At 36.9% G+C, this 15,782-nt stretch overlaps 1 protein-coding gene across 1 annotated transcript in view; it reads right to left on the minus strand.

The window, feature by feature from the left end:
• LOC136811121 (ubiquitin carboxyl-terminal hydrolase 34-like) overlaps positions 1–15,782 on the minus strand; it is a 52,950-nt gene that overhangs the window by 22,414 nt on the left and 14,754 nt on the right. Inside the window, exons 9-31 of the mRNA XM_067067726.1 lie at positions 15,209–15,267; positions 14,924–15,002; positions 14,434–14,526; positions 13,897–14,128; positions 13,542–13,704; positions 12,913–13,312; positions 12,515–12,642; positions 11,909–12,195; positions 11,342–11,502; positions 10,067–10,189; positions 9,582–9,684; positions 8,836–8,921; positions 8,143–8,349; positions 7,357–7,575; positions 6,112–6,934; positions 5,439–5,650; positions 4,691–4,820; positions 4,284–4,408; positions 2,783–3,672; positions 2,464–2,593; positions 1,990–2,046; positions 1,619–1,696; positions 920–1,014 (exon numbers count right to left, since the gene is read on the minus strand). Of these exons, the coding sequence (XP_066923827.1) occupies positions 920–1,014; positions 1,619–1,696; positions 1,990–2,046; positions 2,464–2,593; positions 2,783–3,672; positions 4,284–4,408; positions 4,691–4,820; positions 5,439–5,650; positions 6,112–6,934; positions 7,357–7,575; positions 8,143–8,349; positions 8,836–8,921; positions 9,582–9,684; positions 10,067–10,189; positions 11,342–11,502; positions 11,909–12,195; positions 12,515–12,642; positions 12,913–13,312; positions 13,542–13,704; positions 13,897–14,128; positions 14,434–14,526; positions 14,924–15,002; positions 15,209–15,267 (4,880 nt within the window). The remainder of the gene's footprint in view (positions 1–919; positions 1,015–1,618; positions 1,697–1,989; positions 2,047–2,463; positions 2,594–2,782; positions 3,673–4,283; positions 4,409–4,690; positions 4,821–5,438; positions 5,651–6,111; positions 6,935–7,356; positions 7,576–8,142; positions 8,350–8,835; positions 8,922–9,581; positions 9,685–10,066; positions 10,190–11,341; positions 11,503–11,908; positions 12,196–12,514; positions 12,643–12,912; positions 13,313–13,541; positions 13,705–13,896; positions 14,129–14,433; positions 14,527–14,923; positions 15,003–15,208; positions 15,268–15,782) is intronic.

Here is a 15,782-nt window from a genome sequence, read left to right on the forward strand (position 1 = left end):
GTGTGAATATTAGCCGCATGATTTCACAAATTAGTAAGTAAATACTTCAAATATGTTCTATTTTTTACTAATTTTTCAAGAACACCAGATTCATTATTTTCATCACTAGTATTTATTTGCTATATTGTTTTTTTAATTATTGAAAAAATATCAATACAGCGAGTTCGAGCCACAATTTTTCACATTTATCAATTGAAATTCTTTCACATAAGTATATCTTAGAAAAATTCAATCTGTGATCTTCAACTTTGAACCAGTTCCAAATGTGGATATTCAATATGTGCTTAATTGAGGCTATTTCAAAATAAGTTAGAAAAAGGGTAATATTAGCCTCAAAACTACACATTTTGAAAAAAAAAATTCCAGTGAATTCCTAGAGTCCTAATCCACAATCATGTAATTTCCCCTCCCTCATGAAACATTTGCTAAGAAGTTACAAGACATTATCCAAAATCAACAAAAATTGCATTTTTCCAATGTGTCATTCTTTTTTGAACAGAATCTCACATTCGAGGGTTTACAGTTACACATCTTTGTGCAAAAAATCAGAAAAACTAATGATCCAATCGCGAGGAAAGTTAATAACGAATTAAAGGAACGGACGAACGAACGAACGGACAAAGGTTAATTTATAGGACTTCCACCCCATCGGGGAAGGTCCAAAAGCGAGAATACAACGGAGTGTTCTAGAGATGAAAAACCTCCTTTCGAATCATTTGAGGGGTTCTGTTCATTCTGGTTTATGTACAGACTAAGAGTCTGTACTAGGTAAGGTTAAAATTTGAAGGTCCTATCGAAAAAGCAAATAGCTAAAAAATACACTCGATCTTCGAGCACTTCCCGTTTTTTTCCTGGCTTTGAAACTCGAACAAATTTTAAAGAAACACTAGAGATGAGTTTGACCCAAACCTCCTTTTACCTCTTTTCAGCGCGTACTTTAGCATCGCATTGTGAACACGTGTATTTATTGTCTCCCTCCAAGACATCTTTCACCGTCACCTCGTCTAAAGATTCCTGTGATAGAAGAAGAAATGACAAAAACAAAAATTATGATAAAGTTACTTATTAGTGACGAGTTTTATTACGAAAGTTACCAAATATATCCTATTTGAATAAAACCGTACCTTAAGTGAATAAATTATCGAATGGACTTTTTTTCACGAATCAAATATTTACAATTTTCACGTGGACAAAATTTCGCGGACCAGCCATAATATTTACCTAATTTCTTTTCTTTCCCCGGGGTTTTGACGCAAATTACGATTATGAAAATTTTCACGAGCACTAAATTTCTTGAAAACGGCAAAATATAGGAAAAATCGCGAAAATCATTCCATACAAATCAAAATACGAATATAAAGCGCCGAATGGTTATTTTGTCACATAATTTAGTAAAGTCGAAATTGTGAACATTTGAATCTAGATAGGTCAAATACCAATCACTAGTTTGCTCAAGCAAGGGTAACTCAAAAGAGAGAAAGTATCAAATTATTGCTAGTACTTTAATAATTAGAATTAGGCTACTAGCCAGCTTCCCAGATTTTAACGTCCTAGTCCGTTTCATGGAAGGAGGGATCACTACCCCCTTTGAGACCAAAAGAAAGAGTTCAAAACTTACGTATAAGTTTTTCATATCAGCCACAGTGCATCGAACGAAATAAAATTCTTCTTCGGTTTTCGAAACATGTTGACAGTCCTGTGAGTGAAAGCAAAATAACATTGAGAAAGGACTCTACTTTAGGCATACAAACTTTCGCGAGCACAAACTTTCGTGAATTTTAGCCTTTTTCGCGAATGTAATTGTCTTTGAAAATACTTGAAAGAGCCGTTCGCGAAAGAAAAGACTTTTTGACCACGCGAAAGTTTCTACTCCCGAAAGATTGTACGCCTAAAGTAGTATGCGGACAAGAACTACAAAAAGTTTCCATCGTTTTCTTGATGAATGAATCACATTCTCGAGAAATACCATTCATAAGAAATTCTTCTTACCAATGACAAAACATTGTTGGTGATCACTCCAAGTAACATATCTCGTGTCATCTTTTTCTGTCAATCGAACAAATAATAAGCGGTATTTTTATGCACATGCCCGGCTAATCAACAAAAAAAAACATTAAGACGATATTGTGGAAAGCTCAACAAATTTGAATACTAAATCTAAAACTTTCAGACAGTCTTTTCAAATTAACTTCCACAATCAGCTGGCTCGGTTATCCATGAATTGTGTTGGAATGATAGAAGAATGATATTACGTACGTAGTAAATAAAATACATAGGTACCGCAGGGTTAGGCGGGCAGATGCAAGGCAAATCACGCATTCGTACGCAACAGAAAAATTATTTTGCTGGTATGCCCGGGGAAAGCATCAGGTATGTTTAAACGGAAAAGAGAAAATTTAGCCATTCTACGGTCATTGATGAGAAAGAGATTTCTTTGAATTCTTTCTGATTCTTTAAGCTTACCAGATTGGGAGACATTTCTTCAATTTTGGAAACGAAATCGGTAAAGAATTCGGTCATATCTTTCTGTTCGCCTGTGTTCAATGGTTGCTTGTCCATACTGTACGCCTTACAAAACGATTTCGGGTTGTATCTAAAATAACGTAGAAATGTGTTTCTGTACTTAAGTCCATCCAAGTGTGATATCCCCAAGCTCTACTATACTACTATAAGGAATTTAAAGGAATAATTTAAGACAGAAATCAGGATGAACTCTTATGTAAAGTGGACGGTTTTATTCATTCCCATACGGAAAATTGAAATATGCATTAGCGATACTTACGCTTTACGACAGCTCAACTGCAAATACGCAAACATTTTCTGTACTTCACGTAAGATCCCCGAGTGTCTGACGTCATTGACAATGGGTGTTTCCAAGATGGCGGTCCGAGCTTCGGGTATCATGAACAGTTGTTGAACGCAAGATGCCATGTAACACGTCGCACCAAGATTAATTAGTCCTACATAACCTACAGGAGATCTCTCTTGCTCCAGCGGCCAGTAATTCCACCCATATTGACTATGAGATTTGGTACGAGAGTTGACCGAATGGTGTTGCAATAATAATCCTTGCAGTTCCAGGTAAGCCTCTTTAGAACCGCTAACCAGTTGCAATAGCAAATCAAAAGCAGCTTGTCGCGCGGCTTTAGTTTGGCAATGCGGTCGCGTTGAGTCATCCGAATAATCTTGAGGCAGATTAAACAAACAATGGTGAAAAATATTGCGCATGAGCTCTGAACCCTGTAAAGAGTTCTTGAAACCTAAATCGTGTTGCAAGAGCACGGTGCACGTTTGAAGGAGACCTATCAGACAGTGATCAACGAAGGAGGGTGTATTAGCGTGGTTGGTACTGTCATCTTGAATGAAACTGGACACTTGTAAGATGGCTGTTCGGACGTTGATGATCTCCTCCCCAGGTTCTTCTTTGTATTTACTGATCAAACGACAAAGTAACCAGAAATAGTCCTTGTAGTTGGATAGAGATGAATAGTAGTTCAAATGTTTATCGGCCAGTTGTAAACGCTGTATGGTTTGCATTTGAAGTTCATTGCGTAGCGAGACGAGCTCTTGTAGTTTGGAGAGTAAGATGTTGAGCACTTTGTTTAAGACGGTTTGACCACTGCTGATGCACAGCTTGTAAATACCACGTGATGCTTCGGTGCGAACAGATTTCTAAAACAAGGAGTTGGACATTTTACTACATTCTCGTTCAATCAAGTCGAAACAACCTGGTCTGTCTGTGGAGCTTAATTTAAAGGGTATAATACGATGTGAAACATTTATGAAAGGTACTAAATGGCTAAAACAACAAAAATACGATTATGTACTTCTGGACACGAGTGAATTTTCAAATATCATTTTTGTTACTCTGTTGCTTTCACACATGAACATGATTTAGTTTCAACAATCAATAAGCTAACAGACCCTGCTCACCCAAGATCCCCCTTTTTCTATTCCGAAAATGGGTTCACTAAATGTGTCTCAAAATCATTGGGTTTCTTGGCATCCAAAAACGGGTTATTCCAGAAAAAACTTGTACTATGTTGTGGTCTTTTTTGGGAAAGGACTTTCTCATTTGTGGACCACCCTGGATTTTCGACCTCGTTTTACTGACCACCCTGGATTTTTACACTCGAAAAACCCGACTACCTCGATTTTTTTTTATCTTCAAGACCACCCTGGACGTCACACTTTCTCGACATAAGGGTACAAACTAGCTGGAATAGCTCAATGAAGTTATTATCGAATAAACGAACAATGCACAAATAGAGGACGTCACTTACTTGTGGTGAGAAGAAGATGATTTGAACGAGTAATGATGAAAAGAGAGGATGGTTGACCAACGCTTGTCGTAAATGCTGGCGTGTTGATAACCAACAAATCATGAACGATAAACAATGGTACACAACTATACCAAAATTGAAAAGGAAAGAAATTTGTCATAAAAAAAGACTCTAATTTAACACATGATTGATTTTGGTTGCCTATAAACATCATTAAGGTCGAATAGAAAAAGGAAATCTTAGCTAACGACCTAAAGCTACGAGGCTCATTGCGTTCATATTTGCAATATGATAACTTTTGAGTTTTGAGACTTTAATCTACTTGTAGTGATTTGAAATTTCCTGCAAGCTGTCTTTTTACTATTTACAGAAAAAGTTTAAAGATAAACACGGGAAAGATTTAGTACCTGACGCACGGACGTCTTGCGAACCAATCTGGGACGTTTCGCCAGCGTTTTCGGAGACGTACGTCAGTACAGAGATGACTCGAGTTATGAACACTTCCTCTTCAAGCAAGTCTAACGTATCCATGAACAGCTAAGGAGATGATGAAGAAGATTATAACATAAAAAAATATGCCCAGGCGAAAATAAAAAAATTTAGTGTTTCCGGAAACCGGCCAGGTGAAAAAAATTAATTTTCTGACCCGGCCGCAGACTTCGTTAGTAGTTGATACAATAGTAGTCAGACTTCATACTGTTTGTACGTAAAAATTATCTTTTAAGTTCGATTTCAATGATCTTAAGTTATCAAAAATAGCAAAAAAAGTTTTTTTCCGGGCGGCCGCATGAGAGCTATTTTTTCTTGACTCGCATTCCGGAAACACTAAATTTTTTTATTTTCACCCCATTGCAACATGGCACAATTTGCAGTGGATATCAAACATTACTAGGGGTGGTTGTTGTGTGAACCTCTCTCTAATGTCTAGAGATAAATTTCGAGTTTACATTTCAAGCTGGTTGGAAATTGCCATACAACGTCATTGGTTCCAAATATAGACTTTACTTTTTGAGCACAACGCAAATATGGTGAGGAGATTATTTTGGAGATCAAATGGTGGTAATTTTAAAAACAAACACTCTCTTTGAAAGTATATCATATTTGACAGTATGTTTCAGAGAGCAGTCTTTTTTGAAATGAACAAAAAATGGTTACCTCGTTAAAGTGATGTATAATAACAACATTTTCGACTTCTGTACTCCTGTATCGGGCACGAAAAACATGACGGCGCGACGTCTTTTCGACCCTTTTAGTAGTTGTCGTCGTCGTTGTGCTTGACCCCGACGTTGATTGGATCGGAGTTGTAGGTCTCGAGGAGGTCGAAGGTGTTTCTTTCGTTGGCTGTCGTGGTGTTGATGTAGATGGACCTTTAACAAAATTTAAATGGATCTTTAAGGATGTGTCGTTGAGTAGGAGAAAATAAAATAATTATGGGAGAAAATAAAATAATTATGGGAGATAAAACCTATCCGTTGAAGAAGTCTTTCTCGAATTGACTTTTTGCAGTTCGAAAAACCGACAAATCGTACATGTTAGACTAAAGCTGTAGAGAGAGAGCATACCTGAGGTCGGTCATTAGGCCAAATCACTCCAGTGGTTTAAATTTTACATCATAGCAGAAGCTCACGGTTTATTTTTAGATTTCAGTATCTAGACTCTCTCTAATTCGACGTTAAGACAAAAAATTTTCTTCGAATTATAGAAAGATTCGAATTACGGAGAGTATTTTGTACGATATTCCAGATGAGGGGACCAATCTTTCACTTCGAATTACAGAAAGATTCGAATAATAGGGTTTCCTTTTTAGAGAGGGTTGACTGCAACATACCTGGTTGTTCTTCAGAGACAACAGCATCATCATCTTTGGGTTTCTCTTCGTCTTCGCCTTCTTCTTCATTGACACCATACTGGATGTTCACCAATCCCAAACGTGTCAGAATCTTGATGATGTACGCCAATGCATTCAACGACCATTCATCCAGATCCGTCTTCGGGTCCAACTCTTCGCACAAGAATAAGGACAAGAGTTGCGTCACCATGCCAGTCTTAAACAAACGACGTACCCACTCGTACGAACAGTTATCGTACGGCGACAGTTCGACGTCCGATAAAGAGCTATCCGAATCACCACTAAATTCGCTGACTGATTTGTTTATAGCGCCGTTCATGAGGGGTAGCGTTAAGGCGTCCAAAATTTGTAGAATGTACAAAAGTCGGAATTTCTGATCAAGACACAAAAGCTGTTTCCATTTGTTCGGGCATTCAAAGTCACCCTGTATGATACGATTCTTAATTTCGACGTTGGTGGGAAGTAAGAGGATCAAATCCCAAACGTTGTATAGTAAAAGATCAGCCGGTAAAGGTTTGACCATTTCGTTTGGATTATCAAACGTGTCAGTCGATTCTTCTAGCAGTGATGAATCATCCAATTTGCTATCCATCAGACTGGCCCACATCTCTTTGTAATCATTCAACTGACACAAACGATATAAGACGTCTAACAAGTTGAAAAGTAAAAGGAAGTTGTCTTCTTTCAGAAGTTGAATGATGGGTACGGATTCAAAGTTGGGCGCGGGAAGGAGTGATGCTGGGATACGTGACGAATCCATCATTCGGTCTTTACGTATGTTTGCCACCGAAATGTAGACAAGCTATAAAAAGAGAAAAACAAAATATATATCACTGATTGTGAACCAACAAAAATTGGAATGGTAGTAGCAATTCATGGTATTTCAAGGCGCGAACAGACGGACTTTTTTATGCCAAAATGTTTTAAAAGGTTTAAAACCGCATTTAATGAAGTATAGTACACTCTCGCTTATCCGAACTTCTATTATTCGAATCTTTCTATATTCAAACTTATTCCTAGTCTCCGACAAGGAGAAACGCTCTTGTAATACGTTCCATAATTCGAATCTTTCTGTAAATCGAATAAAAAAGATTTCCCTTTCGAGTTCGAATTAGCGAAAGTCATCTGTAATGTCAGCTAGTTTCCAATCCAAATCTACCAACGAACTATTATGAAACATTGGTTGGTTATGAAAAAATTCCATATGATGTATCAAAACCCCACCTGTTGGTCACGCACGCCAAGTTCACCCAGTGTTTTCGCATCCAAATCAGGTGTTAGTTCATGGCCATGTGAGATCAAACGAAAGGGAGGTTTCAACAGCGCAAAGTTTTCTTTGTTCAAACCACTTTCCTCCCATTTCTGTGTCTGTGAGACGCACCATGCTGTGACTTTGGCACGGAAAACAGCTAACAAATCGACCCAATGCATCTTGAAGGTTGTCTAGAAGAGGAAAGATTTCAGGTGAATAGAATGTACAGTCAATGACTTCGACAAAAGAAGAGGAAGTGGTTTCTGTCTATTTACTACCTTGTTCTAGTCCTATACAGTGGACTTTCTCTAATTCGGAGCTTTTACTTTACGAAAAATTGGCCATTTTGAGCTCTTGAGCCTTAGCAACCTGTTTGCTTATAAAAGAAATGTGAATTACATTATTTTTTGAAAATTATTATTAAGAGAGTTTATTGAGGAAAATCTAAACAATTAAAATCTCCTATCTCGCAAGTCTTCAGTTCTTCCAGTTAACAGCCATACTCCGATCAAGAAAGAGAAGAGGTATATAACAAAATATATCAAGAACGCAGTAAAGCGAGCATTAAATCCAAAGATCCTAACCACAAGATGGCAAGATACCGGATTGGGATCGAGTTTGAAAATGTCGTCAACGTCGCGCCGATCATCTTAACTTTGACACTTGTTGAATGATACAAACGTGTGACACCATTCGATCCTAGATAAAATTGATCCCATTCCCCTGGTCAGAAATGTGTTACAGACGCTACTACTAACCTTATCCGTCATGCCCATTGGTTGGACAAGTATTTTGAGCACGTGATCCTTGTTGGTATGTTTCCGTAGGCGTTGGTGACTCTGAATATTTTTACCGTTCAATCTCCACATCTCCAAATGGTAAGCGAACCTTTTGGAATAAGTTTCCAAGTGACTTCGTAAGATCTTTAACACTTGTTGAATGATGCGAAGCGATAGTAAACAATTCTTTTCGAAAAAAAAAAGGATTATTTAAAACATTATATAACACCACTGTTGCCTCCTATTTCACCGAAAACCAACTTCCTCAAGGAAATATCTAAGCATCCGACTCAACGAGTTGGATAGGCTGTAAAATCAGAAGCCACAAATAGGTACAAAGAAAATTCACATGTTTATGGAAGAAGTTTAACCTGGGGCTATTCTTTAGACTAGACTGGATGGACGCAATTAATTTAAAATGGTAGTAAAGGAAAGATTTCAAGCTTTGAGCTTAAAATTTGGTATGGTTTGTACTTCGTCCATTAGAATTTTACAAATTAGAAGGATAATAAAAGACGGTTCAATAATTTTTTAATAGAGATAGTGTCTAAAGTAAACATTTGTATGTTCAAAGAAGTGTTGGTGTTTTTTAAACTCAAATCCAAAATCTTTTCCAAAAAAACAGAACCAGGAAAAAATGAGCTACCTCGCATGGTATAGTACAATATTTACCTTTTTCAAATTCTGTACAGCTTCCATTAGCACAGAGGTGCATTTCTTGATGAACTCTTTCTCTTTCGCTACTGAACTTTCGCCCACTGACAGAAAAAGAAAGAAGATGAAATTGAGAAAACTTGACTCGAGAGAGTTTAAAACGTTAAAAGTACCGCTTCTGAGCCTAAGTAGGTCCTTATTTCTCCTCTAAGGTCTAAAATAATTGACAAGATAATGAATAAAAATAAGGCGTTTCCCTAAAAATCGACTTGGTCTTAATTTCTCGCATGATTGTTTTACAAATTCTCTAAAGCCATGAAACTCGTCCAAATCGGTAGAGTGCAGATCCTTTTTTAGAACAGAGGGTGGTAGTAGAAGCATGGAATATCTTTTACGAGATGTAGTATTGCCAAGAAATTTTATATGTAGACACCTCGTCAAGGTGTTTGATATCATTGGAGAGGACTCCTCCCCCTTATCATTCCCGGCCACACCAAAAGATGGATGTGTCGCGAAGCAATAAAACATTAGAAATCAATAGTAGATCTTATAGATTGGAGTTCAAGTTCAAATCAAGACTTTTTGATTTAATTCTTTAAGCATTATATATATGCATAAAAACCTCCGACATTAATTTGAAACCCCGTTTTGTTGGACCAACCATCCATTCATCAAATAATATTTTTTTTCTCTGGTCAAATAAACAGTTTCTATGTGATGACGTAGACTTGCTCAACAAGAGGCTGTTCTGAATCATCACTTACTGGTCAAATAAAGATGGTTGAGGGTGTTGATAGTTTCATTAGCAACATGTTTACGTTCCGCTTTCAAAGCGATGTTCCATAGCTGCTGTGTGCCAAGGATCGACTGAAATAAACAGTTAAAAGAGAAATAGAAATCACGCAGAATGAAGGATAGGAAAAATTGAGCTTTTTATCATGGAGAAGAAACAGTTTTTTAATTTTTGATTTGTGGCAGGTCCGTCCCACCCACACAGAATTAAATCGAATGGGATTATATATCCGAAAGGAAGAAGCATATATCAGAGCTTGCCCACCGTTTGGAGAATTCTGGCCAGTGACTGATTTATTACACGGGCCAATGGGACACCTAATTAGTCAATTGCTACTTTCTCTTTCCTCGCCAGTGATTTACTGACGTCTTGCTACTTACGGCTACATGTACAATTTGAGCTAAGGATTATCAAGGCATCGGAGGATTTCAATAATTTCAATAAGACGAGACTTACCTCTTCGCTTTCAGCTTCTTGTTGAACGAAAGGTGACGCGTTGGAAAGACGTGTCAACGCGAACAACTTTTGAAACAAGTTCAACCCCGTCAACGTCATCTTCTCTGCGTTCAGCTCTGACAACTGAAAATTGAATTGAAATTGAAATGAAGTATATACATTTTTTTCTTTACTGAAACATAAACACAGGGTGCACTACAAACATATACTACAAAATACTACTTAACATTAATATAGTCCCTCCCTCCGCTAGAAACTTAAGTTATATCGCCAGAGGTAATAGACTAAATGAAGTATAATATCGAAACAATGACTTTGGGAGCGATGGCCGAGTAGTCAAGGCGTCAATTTCTCAAACCAGGGGTTCGTGGTTTGAATTTTCGCTCCTTCTAATGTTCCACTTGGTCCATATATAGCCGATCCTGCTGGCCACTGACCCCATGAAAACAATCGCAAGACTGTCTGAAAGTTACATTACTGGGCTATCCACGTAGAATATCGACTCTTTCTACTTTAACAGCTGAGGAAAGTTTGTAGGGGAGGGCGTTGTTGAGTTGAACGTCTAAAATATCACTCAAAAAAAAACGACAGTTATCCAACAAGTCTGGATTTAGAATAATGATTGGAGTAGCTAATAAGTCGCATGGTTTCACTTGATCCGATAAGGTTTCAAAATTTCAACATGAAAGTGAAGATTTATACTTTTTATAGACATTCAATCTTAATACACCTATCCACTCTTAAGGCCAGTCTCCAATTGCGCGGGCTGCGATTGCACCTTTTGGCTTCAATCTTTTTTGCTCGGAAAAAAAGATTACGTTATAAAAATGTAGCGCAAAGAAAAGTTGAATACATTTAAACTTTTTCAACCGTTACGTCAGATCGCGCCAATGGGGTTGTTTCATTTTTCTAGCGTGGAAGCTTTGCTCGAAAAAGTGCGATCGCAGCGCGCGCAAGTGGAGACCGGCCTTAAAAACATGAGGAGACTGGGTTCGAGTTTACCATGAAGAATGAGGTCAAAATGGCGGAAGTTATTGCATTAACATTCTCATATAACAAAGCATGTTGACGTAATTTCCTTGTATATTCATTACCAAGCCCCTTAAGAAGTCGACCGCGCCGTTAAGGGTTGATAGGGATATTCAACTGAAGGAGAGAGAGAGAGATAAAACAATTTTGTCAATTAAAAAGAGAAGCCTCCCAATATTGGATGTATTTTAGTAAACTTTAGCAGACAGTGTTAAAAAGAAGGAGAATTTGTGATCCACTCCTAACCTTGTTGACGAAGATGTGTTTGAAAGCGTCCAGACCCAACGCATGTAGTTCCTCGCTGTTGGTCTGTTTGAGGAGCCAACTCAATATGAGGTAATGGTAGTGGTCGGGTAGACAAGTCACCAAGCAATACCACATACAATCGACCTGCTCAATGTTCAACCCTATAATGGATCAAAACAAATCAGTTTAATAGCTTTCCTAGAGAAAAGATATCCTCATAATTGTACCCCTCAAAACCCTTAATTAAAATTATGGCCAGTAAGTAAGTTTTTGTTAAAGTATCCGAGAGGTGGGCTAAAAGAGATCGGTGAACTTGCACAGTTATTATTTAGACTTTGTGAGTATAACCTCAAGTGTTATGTCTTCACCAAAACTCTGACGTCATGCCATAGTAAAGAATGGAAAATTTGTTCATTTTTTTGGAAGACTTAGAAAGAAGGAAAACTTCAAACTTAACATGTTTTCTTTCAATCATTATGTATCAAAATAAATTGCTAACTAAAAGTGTGGTAAGGGCAAAACTCTTAGAAACGTAAATAAAAGGCCTAAACTCTAGTGATGACTTACTGCAATGGTCTGGTGTGATATCATTTGAATACATGGAGGTGAGAAAGTCCAATCGTCCTTGAATCTCATGTTCCAAGTCATGATTACGGCGATCTGTTGAAGTGGTAGAATCGTCTTTGGACTCGACCCAGCCTTCCACAAATTGTTTCAAGTTGGTGAAGAATATGGTCATCAGATTCAAGTCTTTGAAAGCCCACTGTAAGAGTTTAGTAGCATCTGACGAGTTGTTGGAATGCGGAAACATGCTAAGTATCTTGGGTAGGATCTTGAACGATATGATGACAGCTCTGGCAAAAGGATGATAATGAAGGAGTAAATACCGTGCATGTCAGGCTTCAGTCAGCAATGAATGCTTTCCCTGAGGTCTTTCTGATATTCCTGCTATTTTCTGATAAACCTTTATTATCCATTTCTATTGCATTTTCATAATGTAAATAGGGTTTAAATGGTATTCAAAAAGAAAAAGGGAGAGGGTTTTATTTCATAAAAACTCGCAATTGAAATACAGCTGGTAAACCGTTACGTTCTAAAAACAAATATTATTACTAGGAACGTTGACTATAATAAAAAAATATCATAGAATAACGTAGTGTCATTAAAACCTACTTGTTCTGTCGAATATTATCTAGACATCCTCGGATGAAAACCATCCGTACTTTCTTGTCACCGGAATAGCAAACTAATTGCCACAATAATTTCTGCGCTTCGTCAATCAGCTCCTCGTTATCAACACCCTGCGTATTTACAAAGAAATTTAGAATTAAGTTTTGATGGTTCTAACTTTTAATTCTAAATCAAAAGGTAATCAAAATCATAGTTTGTGTAACGAAAAAATATGCTTTGAAAAATCTAATTACACATAGACGAAACGTCAAAATACATTTCACACACATTGTGAAAATCTTGTGTGAATGAATCTACACGACTTAAAGTTATAATACAATAGTCTTCACAGGTCGGAACCAAGGTCTAAAAGAGTTGCGTCTAAAGTAAGATAGAAATACCAGATTAGGGTCCAGCAACAAATCCCACAATAGTGTTTTGCCAGGTGCACATAACGACTCTACATCAAATTCACTCAGTATTAGTGGTTGATCAGCTCCTCCTGCTCCACGTTGTTGGCGATCTTGATGCTGTTGTTGATGTTGTTCGTGTCTTTGTTGATTTTGTTGAGCAGCAGCCAGGATGGAGGTTTCATTGACCAATGAAACTTCCTCGTCTAACTCATCCAAGTCTTGATCTGAAGTGGAGCTACAATTAGTATTGATTGAACTGCGACCATCATCAACCTCGGTGGTAAGATCACTTGTGATATCACTTTGACTAGTGACAAGAGAGTCCAGCGTGTTGGGCGATGTTGGTAGCAGTGCCTGCAGTTGAGATTCACTCATCTTTAAGTCAAGACTATTAAAATTGGAAAGGTTAAGTATAATGTCAAATTATAAAAAGATATTATAAAAAGATTTATGAAAAGACTTGAAATTGAAAACCTCTTTTGCTGATATTTAATGTTTAATGTTTTCAGCAAAGAAAGGATTGAAACTGGCCAACAAAAATATATATTACTTATTACAATCAGCTTCAAATCAGGTAGGAGGACAAAAAACCATGGCATGAGGAGATAAGTCCTTACCCGTGCAGTTGTTGAACAGTAGGACTCGGTAAGAACTGTTGAGGATGAATGTTGGGTGGCATATCTGCAGCTATCTCCTCATCTGTACTGGCATCGCTACTTAGATAAGGGCTATGTATAGGGCTAACACGCAACTTGTTTAAACCCATTGGCTTTGGTAGAACTGAAAAAAGTAAAGTAAGTAAAGTAAATGTATATTAAAATATCTGTTCTTTAAAAGGAACTACACCTTTAAAGAGATTCTTAAGTTCGAAAATTATATATGAAACTCTAACGAAAGAGTACAAGGTTTCACTAAGTTTGAGAATTATGCATAAATAACGAAAGAGTACACCATACAGGTTGTGATACTTACATGGCTTCTTCATCGGTACAGGATGCTGAACTTTCTTCTCAGGAGTGAAGCCATTTAAACTGGCGGACCAAATATTACGTATCAGCAAAGAAGAAAGTAAAAGGGATTGCTTTGTGTGTGATAAAACTGGAAGCTTTCCATTCAACTCCAAGAGATATTGTACTGATGTCAGATCTAGTGTTTTGGCCATTGTTATAAGAATGTCCATCACATGTCTACTAATGTGTTTCAGCTTAAAAAAAAGAGAAATAAAAATTGGATAAATTAAGTATCAAAAGAACGAATGTTTTACTATGCTCTCAATACAATATAGATTGGCTTACTCTCAAAAAAATTTCAATCCAAAAAAAAGTTTTCCCAGCATATTTCCGACATTTTCGGCCAGGAAAGAACAAAATGAACGAGCGAGCGGACAGCAGTTAATTTATAGGACCTCCAGGTAGGTCCAAAAACTGTGCATCTTGTGGATTCCACTTTCTCAGATAAAAACAGGGTTCAGACTATGCTAAGATAAGAAGGAAACATTGGTTTCAATACCTGGGCAGCATTCCATATACAATCTAGATGAACTGGTTTCAGTTGCTTTTCTTGAGCAAGAAAGTTCAACAGGAACAATGACTGCTTGATCAACTGTAACGAAGAAGAACATGATATAAGTTACAAGGAGCAAAATCTTGTAAAAGCAAAAAGCAAAAGAATTGATAACATTTAAAATTTGTATTGCTGTAATTAAATTAAATTTTACTTCTATTTTTAAAAACAATTACGTGGGAACTGTCAGCATTTGTAAATAATGTCTTTGGGTTTGATACTCGACTATAGTTTAGTTTGAAATACGCTCACTCTTTGGTTTTGATACGCTTATTTAAATTTGATTATGGAAAGTAAATGCAGTTTTAGTAGTTAAAGATTTAAATTTTGAAAATGTCAAATTGACTTGTCAGTGCTATAGAAGACAGGCAGTCAGGCTGTCAAAGTAAAAAATTCATTCATCAGAATTTAAAAACAAAGTAAGTTGTTAAGAAACCTCCACATGGTAGTTAGGACCAAATAGATGCTGGATGATTTCCTGATCATTCAACCAACTTGCCAGTTCTTTACAAGCACTGTAAATTATAATATACAATGATAATTTTACTAGAGAAACTTTGTGTTAAAAGTAGATTTCAATGTCCTTTAGGCATTTTATTTTTCTTAGTAGAGGAAGCATCTCAGGGGGAGGAAGGATTTGGAGCCCCCTCTAAAATCTCAAGATTAGCAAGTGCTTTTTGGTTTAGAATGGTTGGAATGAAGGCTTGATATGGAAACAAACCTTGCAATATTCCTGTAGAGTTGGTTTTGCCCAAGTTCTACCAAATAATGAATTTGATTCTGAAAACAGAAAAAAGATCATGGATAGTAAAAATATAAAAAACAAGATCATCCATGAAGAAGATAATGGACAGGTGCATTGAGAGCCAAATAATTATTAAGAGCCATTTTCTAAGAAAAATAGACAAAAATGGGTAGGGTCAGGAAGTGACATTCTCAGAATTGCTTCATTTTCAAATATTTTGGTCAAAACCATGATTGTTACAACCTGTCAAATTTTTTTTGAAAAATTCCAACTGGATGGCTAGTTACGGGGTTCCGAAATTTGGGCTTTTCTTGTCTAGATTTGAAAGAATGAGAAAGCAATTTCCAGAAGCGTGATCTCACTATTGAAGGCCTTGACATATATTTGCTGTTTTCTTTGTGATAGAACATGGAACAAATAATTGATACTCAGTGAAAATTTGAGCCTTAAAAATTTTCAGTTGTCTGGAAACCATGACCTGAAATCACAACAAAACAAAAATTTAGCTAATTCCTGGCTTTGTCTTATCTCTCAGAACATGGTTCTTAAG

This window comes from Clytia hemisphaerica, unplaced genomic scaffold (assembly GCF_902728285.1).
Source record: "Clytia hemisphaerica strain Z4C2 unplaced genomic scaffold, Clytia hemisphaerica genome assembly, whole genome shotgun sequence".
NCBI lineage: Eukaryota > Metazoa > Cnidaria > Hydrozoa > Leptothecata > Clytiidae > Clytia > Clytia hemisphaerica.